Source organism: Vanellus vanellus (assembly GCF_965231255.1).
Source record: "Vanellus vanellus genome assembly, chromosome: 30".
Lineage (NCBI taxonomy): Eukaryota > Metazoa > Chordata > Aves > Charadriiformes > Charadriidae > Vanellus > Vanellus vanellus.
The window spans coordinates 47,871-55,177 of NC_138935.1; the positions used below are offsets into that span (position 1 = coordinate 47,871).

The following is a 7,307-nucleotide window of genomic DNA, read 5'->3' on the forward strand; positions in this document are numbered from 1 at the left end:
GCCCATCTCTCTTTCTCACTTTGCTTCCTCTGGTGGGAGCATTGGGATATTCTTCCTTGTTTCTCCACATGTACATGGTGCTCTTGCTCTCTGTGGTTGCGGTGGGGGTACAGGTCAGCTTTTCTTTTGACACTGACTCGGGGGGACCTTCCCTGGACATGTCTTCATGGAAACTACATACCATTGCTCCAATTTCATCTGAAGATTTTGGGGTTTTTTCTTTAAAAAGTCTCTCAAAACTTCTCACGTTTTTTTTTCCTCTTTAGCAGGCCCTGATGCCCTCAGGCAGCGAAAGTCCAATACCAAATGTCCAATGGCAGCTCCATCACTGAGTTCTTCCTACTGCAGTTTGCAAACACACGGGAGTGGCAGCTCTTACACCTCTCGCTCTTTCTGGGCATTTACATGGCATCCCTCCTGGGCAACGGCCTCATCATCACCGCCATAGCCTGCAACCACCGTCTCCACACCCCCATGTACTTCTTCCTCCTCAACCTCTCCCTCCTCGACCTGGGCTCCATCTCCACCACTCTCCCCAAGTCCATGGCCAATTCCCTCTGGGACACCAGGGACATTTCTTTCTTGGGATGTGCTGCCCAAGTCTTTTTCTTTCTCTTTTTGATGTCAGTGGAGTATTTTCTTCTCACCGTCATGGCCTATGACCGCTACGTTGCCATCTGCAAACCCCTGCACTACGGGACCCTCCTGGGCAGCAGAGCTTGTGTCCACATGGCAGCAGCCGCCTGGGGCAGTGGTTTCCTCTATGCCATGCTGCACACGGCCAATACATTTTCACTACCTCTCTGCCAAGGCAATGCCATAGATCAGTTCTTCTGTGAAATACCTGAGATCCTCAACCTCTCCTGCTCAGGCTCCTTACTCAGGCAATTTGGGGTTCTCATATTTAGTGCTCTTTTAGCTTTTGGCTGTGTTATTTTCATTGTGCTGTCCTATATGCAGATCTTCACAATTGTGCTGAGGATCCCCTCCAGGCAGGGACAGCACAAAGCCTTTTCCACGTGCCTCCCTCACCTGGCCGTGGTCTCCCTGTATGTCAGCACTGGCACGTTCACCTACCTGAAGCCCCCCTCCATCTCCTCCAAGTCCCTGAATCTGCTGATGGCTCTTCTCTACTCGGTGGTGCCTCCCACAGTGAACCCCCTCATCTACAGCATGAGGAACCAGGAGCTCAAGGATACTATGAGGAAAGTGATTTCGTGGATATTTTTCAGTGCTTATGAACTTCCCTTCTCACTGCACCAATGACTCCCATGGTATCACATTGCAGGCGCCTGCTTTATTTATCATTGTCATTATCTGTAGAACATAAATGTTTGGCTTCACTGCTCTGCTAAGGGTGAATGAACCTTCTCTGTGTCACCTGGCTCTTGTATGAAAAAATCTTTCTAACGCTGCATCACAGCTGCGTCTCCCGTAACCTCTATGTAATAAAATGGCATTTCCTCAGTGCACTGCCTGAAGTCTGGGCTCTTCATCCAAAGCTGGTGACAAGAACGCACGTGAGCAATGTTCCCCAAAGGGGCCTGTTGCTCCATGGATTCAGCAGCAAAGACCTCAATGTGCTGTTGGTGCCCTCCAGAGACTGAGGGCTGGAGTTAACATTTACCCGTTGGAGTCTGGTGACAGGGAATATGGTGAGCGGCCCCTCAGTCACTGAGGGACATAGCCAGGGCTGTTGCACGTGTGACACACAGATGATGTCCTTAAGGAGGGGAGTCTGGGGCTGCCTGGAGACCCCAGGGATCTCCACAGAAAATGGGTGCTTGGGGTGGGCAGTGCCTGGAGCCCCACAAAGTAAAAGATTGCCCAAGGTGCAGTCACGCAAAGGAGAAATGCTAAACCCAGGCATCTGCAGGGAAACAAGGACTCTGCTGTCCCAGAGGAGGAAACGGGGACCCAGCAGGCACAAGGAAGGGAGGCAGGAGAGACGTTCGTGGCACCCTCAGTCATGACGGGACGTCTGCTCTCCTTGCAAATGCACCATAGTCCCTTCAAGCATCTGCCACATCCACAGATCGCCAGGGAAGGGGGTTTAGTAGCAGTGATCCCCACCCAGCTGCCATGGGACAGTGAGGAGCACAAGGAGAGGGCCAGGAATGACCAGAAGCATGAGGGAGATTTGAGATGGGATGGGATCTGGCCTGGGCTAGAGTTTGCATTGGAGAAAATGCCCATGTTCATCTCCTTCAAAACTGTTTCCAGACCGGGTGTTGCCTGAAGCATGATCACAGTGCAGAGCCAGAAGTTCTGGTGCTCCCCTAGGCCTGTGAAATGGCTGAAGAAGGACTGCTGTCTCCCACTCCCCATCCCTTTATGCCATCATCCCTCAGGAAGAGTGACATTGAGATGGAGGCTGGCACGCTGTGTCAGGCCTTGCACTGGTGGAAGCATGACCCGGCAGCCCTGTGAGTTTGCTGCTGCCACTCACACAGTCCCTACACCTAGCACATGTTCTTGGGACAGCCTCCCCCACCCCGTGTTCTGGCTCTTACCCCCAAAAGTCGACCCCAGTCCTGGCCAGTCCAGGGGAGGGCTGATCTTTGAAATGTGACCAGCTCCATCTGTACTGGGGGAAGAGCCACCCCTTCCCAGGCTCACACAGTCCCACACCTTGTCAGACCCCAAAGTGCGGCTGTCTGCAGACTCTTGGGCACCAAGATCTGGTGTGCAGACCATGCCAGGGAGATGTTTCTCCACCCCTCGATGCACCCTGCACCATGTGGTGCCTGCACAGGTGGGCTGTGGGGCTGCATGTGGGGCATCAGGGCCGTGCTGGTCCAGGGAGGAGGATGTGAACATGAGCCGTACTGCAAGGACATCCCCAAATTACCCTCAAACACCAGCCAGGCACAGCTGTTCCCCCAGTCACTGTGAGGATTCGGGGAACCCATGAGGCACCATGAGTTGGAAGCGTAGGGTGGGCACCCCAACCCCCAGCTCTGCCAGAAACCTTCAGAAGCCAGAGCCGCTCCCAGTGGTCAGCAGAGGACTCAGTGTTGCTCACAGGGCTTGGGGTCTCCTGGGGGCTACAGCCACTGGCACCACCTGCCAGGACCCCCAAGCCACAGTGGCCCCTGTTGGTTCCCAACAGGGGTCGGCACAAAAGTTCTCAGAAGCACTGCCAGGCATTACACCCTCACAGAATCACCAAATAGCTGGGGTTGGAAAGGGTGCCTGGAGATCAGCTAGTCCTCCCTTGAATCCTCACTTGTAAGGTCTCAGTTGGCTCCTCACGCATACCCAGGCAGACGTGTAGGCACTTCAGCTGCTCTCTCACATGAAGGGCAACTCCCCCTCCTCATCTTCCCAGCCCGTCCTTCGGAAAGAGCTTCTGTCCCTCTGTTGCCACACTCCAGTCATGGGAGCCATCCCACCATGTCTCCGTGATCCCAGTAAGACTGTAGCCCTGCAACCACCCACAGATCTCTGACGCACCGTGTTGATGCCCCACGCAACCGTGTTGTGCGCTGGTGTCCAGGCACTTCAGCAGGCTGAGCACCCACAGAGGGTTTCTGCAATTTCTCCATCATGGTGCCTTGAAGGCACTTCCTTGCTGACTTTTTATTTCCACGTGTGTATACGCTACTTTGCAGCGTAGAGAAGAGCTGACAGCAGCATTCCCCACTTGATGCTGATCCGGCGGGCCTCCTGAGGAGTTTGGGTTTGGCAGGTGAAGCTCTCCCTTGAGGTCTGAGACTGTAGGGACAGCCTTGCTCCTTCCCTCCCCGACCCTGCCATTTCTCTCCTGGAACTCCCACCTGCCTTCCTTAGAGAACTGGCCCACACAGGCAAAGAAGGGGTCGTCTTAGTTTTCAGTTGCCAAGTCCAGGTTTTCCTTCCTAGAAAGGAGGCCTGCAGCCCTCCCACCAGGCCCGAGCCTCTCTCATGGGCACAGCCGCTCCTGGGGTAGAAGAGAGAGGGTGTTTCCCACCCCACCAGCCCCAAGCCTGGAGGCCACCGATGGCATGAGGAAACGGAGGCCAGTCGCTCTCTGTTTCACCCCTTTTGCCCCTAGGATAACAACCTCTTCCTTGACTGCCTGACCAGCCCCTCTCCCCAGGCCAGCACAGACGTCCTGGTCCTGGGGCACCTCAGCAACTGCTGCCGCTGCTCTCCAGCCCCCTGGCCAGTGACGCAGAGTAAGAAGAGCCCAGCCTTCAGGCACTGGACTGAGGAGACCCCTTTTATTAGAGAGATGCTATTAGGAAGGCCAGCTCTGACACAGCGCTACACACATTTACAGAAGGTTTCTGGGTCAGACAGACCAGGTTCTTGCCTCTGGACAAGCATGGTGATCCCAAAAACTTGTTTACAAAGAGAAGCACAGCAGAAAAGACCCATACCACCAAGCCTGCCCTGAGACAAACTTGGAATGGGCTGTGAGCAGAGAAAGACAGCTTATTCCTGCTGCAGCGGCAGACAGGAGATCAGTCTCCTCAGTGCCTTTTGGAGATCCTGGCTCCTCATGCTGTAGATGAGGGGGTTCACTGCTGGAGGCACCACCGAGTACACAACAGCCACCAGCAGATTCAGAGCTGGGGCCGAGATGGAGGGGGGCTTCAGGTAGGCAAACATGGCAGAGCTGGCAAACAGGGAGACCACGGCCAGGTGAGGCAGGCACGTGGAAAAGGCTTTGTGGCGTCCCTGCTCAGAGGGGATCCTCAGCACGGCCACAAAGATCTGCACATAGGACAGGACAAGGAACACAAAACACCCACAAGCTACACAAAGACTAACCACAGTAAACCCAGCTTTCCTGACATAGGAGTGCGAGCAGGAGAGCTTGAGGAGCTGGGGGATTTCACAGAAGAACTGGTCCACAGCATTGCCTTGGCAGAATGGAATTGAAAATGTGTTTCCCGTGTGCAGCACCGCGTTGAGGAAACCACCGCCCCAGGCAGCTGCCGCCATTGTGGTGCAAGCTCGGCTGTCCATGAGGGTCCCGTAGTGCAGGGGTTTGCAGATGGCTACATAGCGGTCATAGGCCATGACAGTCAGAAGATAATATTCTGAAGAAACAAAGAAGAGAAACCAAAAGACCTGGGCAGCGCATCTATAGTAGGAAATAACGGTGGTGTCCCAGAGGGAGTTGGCCATGGATCTGGGGACAGTGGTGGAGATGCAGCCCAGGTCGATTATGGAGAGGTTGAGCAGGAAGAAGTACATGGGGGTGTGGAGGTGGTGGTCGCAGGTTACGGACATGATGATGAGGCCGTTGCCCAGGAGGGCAGCCAGGTAGATGGCCAGGAAGAGCCAGAAGTGCAAGAGCTGCAGCTCCCGCTTCTCTGCAAATGCCAGGAGGAGGAACTGGGTGATGGAGCTGCCGTTGGACATTTGGTCCCTCTGGGGATGGGCGACTGTCCAAGGAGGAAACGACAAGCTCAGATAGACTTGTTTGAACAAAACCCACTGCATTTGACATAGAAACTCCCACACTGTCTTCCGAGTTCTCTGGGGCACCTTCCAGCAGGTCTCCAGCTTGACCTCCAGTTTGTGCTGAATAGGCGCGCCATGAGGATCAGGGTCCTCTGCCCATGGGTTCAAAGGAGATCACGCTGCTCTGCAGCAGTGTTAAGCCAGAGCTGGCAAAAAGCCATTGGGTTGCCGTTCCAGGGACCGGACGCCCTGAGCTGATGGAGGAGTACTTTGTTTTGTTATCCAGCGGGTATATTCCCATTGACCACCATGAGAGGTGAAATAAGGATCATGCCCAGCTGCTTCTTGGAGGCAAGAGGACAGGATTCATACGCTTCCTTCTTTAAAAGATTTCAGTCTGTCACTAGCAGCTCTCTGTCGAGGCAAGGAAAGGCAGGAGGCAGAGGTGACATGGCCCGTTGCAGAGGGCTTCATCCCTGTCCTCACATCAATGCACCACATGCAGTGTTCCTCCAAGCACTGGCTGGATGACAGAGTCCAAGAAGTGCTGGTATACAAATGCAAGCTCCAATGCATGCATTTTTCACGAGGTGAAGGTTCAGCAGTTTCACTGCCTGTTCTGCAGGGAATGAGGGGCAGCAGGTGAGTAGAGACTCTCTAAGCAGAGACTCCTTCACTTCTCAGATGCCTGCCTCTTGTGTTCATTGCTATGGTAGAAATTCTTGGCTTTTCCTTAGCTGTCAGGGGAAACCCTGGTGAGTCACTCAAGACCAAATAAGCTCCCCGTAACCTAGTGCAGACTCAAGAGAGCGGGTGCACTCGTTGGTCTTGCTCGCAGCTGCCCTGTGCTTGCACCTCTCTCAGCTGGAGGACGACTGCACTCAGAGGTCACTCGGCAAATGAATCTGGACTGTGCTAAGAACAGAGGAGTGCAGTTGCAGGGGGGCAGATCTCCCAAGAGCTGTCTCTTTCTCAGCCCTGCTGGGGAGAGAGTGGCAGGGGGGGATGTGAAGAGGCTCCAGACTCAGGTGTGCAAACCAGGGACTGTCACCTACCAGGAGGACTTTCCAGGAGAGCTGTGCCGTTTTGCAGCACTGCCCACAGCCTGCCAGGACATGCCGGGGGACAGTCAGGTGTCCTGAAGGTGGGATCCCCTTAAAAGAGAGTGCGCTCATTCCCCAACCTCACACAGTGCATTGCCGCAGCTCCAGACATTAGAAGTGGGGTTGGACATCTCACTGCCGTAAAGGCGTCTCCATGGAAGGACCCTCAGGGCCAGAAGGTGGACTGCAGGGGATCCCCCCTGCCCTTTATCCCCAGCGTTCATGAAACCAGGGACAAAAGCAGCAGTGAGAGATGGAGAAACCAGGATCCTCACCGTGCTCCTCCTACCACAGGAGGCTTGGAGGGAGAGAGAGCACCAGGCGGGCTCTCAGGAAAGCCTTTCCCTTACCTAGGTGTGCGTTCCACCTTCCCGATGGTGACATTGCCAGCCAGTTGCTCTCAGCCCCTTTGTTGTGCAGCGGGAAAAGGGCACGTTGCGGGAGAGGTGCACCTCTCTTCTGCTGGAGACCAGGCTGCAGAGGAGATGACTCGTGCCTTAGACCCCACGGCCTTGAGGGCAGAGGACGCTGTTGAGTGGGAGAGGAGACAAGGAGGGCGTGCTTAGAGGCAGGCGTCTGCACTGGAGATGCTGGAAGGGAATCGTCTGGATCCCATCTCCCACAACAGAGGAGCAGAGCTCTTTCTCTGTACCTGTGCCTTTTGCCTGTCAGTGCTCACAGACCCCACCCCACCCTCTGTGTGCTCAGCTCTGCCCTCCAGAAAGCTCCCAGGGCTGGACACTCTTCTGGAGCATCTCTGTCTTTGCAGCTGCTCAGGAGCAGTTCAGAAGATCCTTCATGAGAACG

At 54.9% G+C, this 7,307-nt stretch overlaps 2 protein-coding genes across 2 annotated transcripts; one reads left to right on the forward strand and one right to left on the reverse strand.

Annotated features, from left to right (window-relative positions):
* Window positions 1–206: 206 nt before the first annotated feature.
* On the forward strand, window positions 207–1,266 carry LOC309682580 (olfactory receptor 14A16-like; the record flags this gene model as incomplete). The annotated part of the gene is made up of 1 exon (XM_082496693.1): window positions 207–1,266. Exon 1 carries the CDS (start codon window positions 307–309, stop codon window positions 1,264–1,266), a length of 960 nt encoding a protein of 319 aa, XP_082352819.1. The 5' UTR covers window positions 207–306.
* Window positions 1,267–4,391: 3,125 nt separating this feature from the next.
* LOC309682531 (olfactory receptor 14A16-like) lies at window positions 4,392–5,355 on the reverse strand (the record flags this gene model as incomplete). The annotated part of the gene is made up of 1 exon (XM_082496630.1): window positions 4,392–5,355. One exon carries the CDS (start codon window positions 5,353–5,355, stop codon window positions 4,420–4,422), a length of 936 nt encoding a protein of 311 aa, XP_082352756.1. The 3' UTR covers window positions 4,392–4,419.
* Window positions 5,356–7,307: the final 1,952 nt, after the last annotated feature.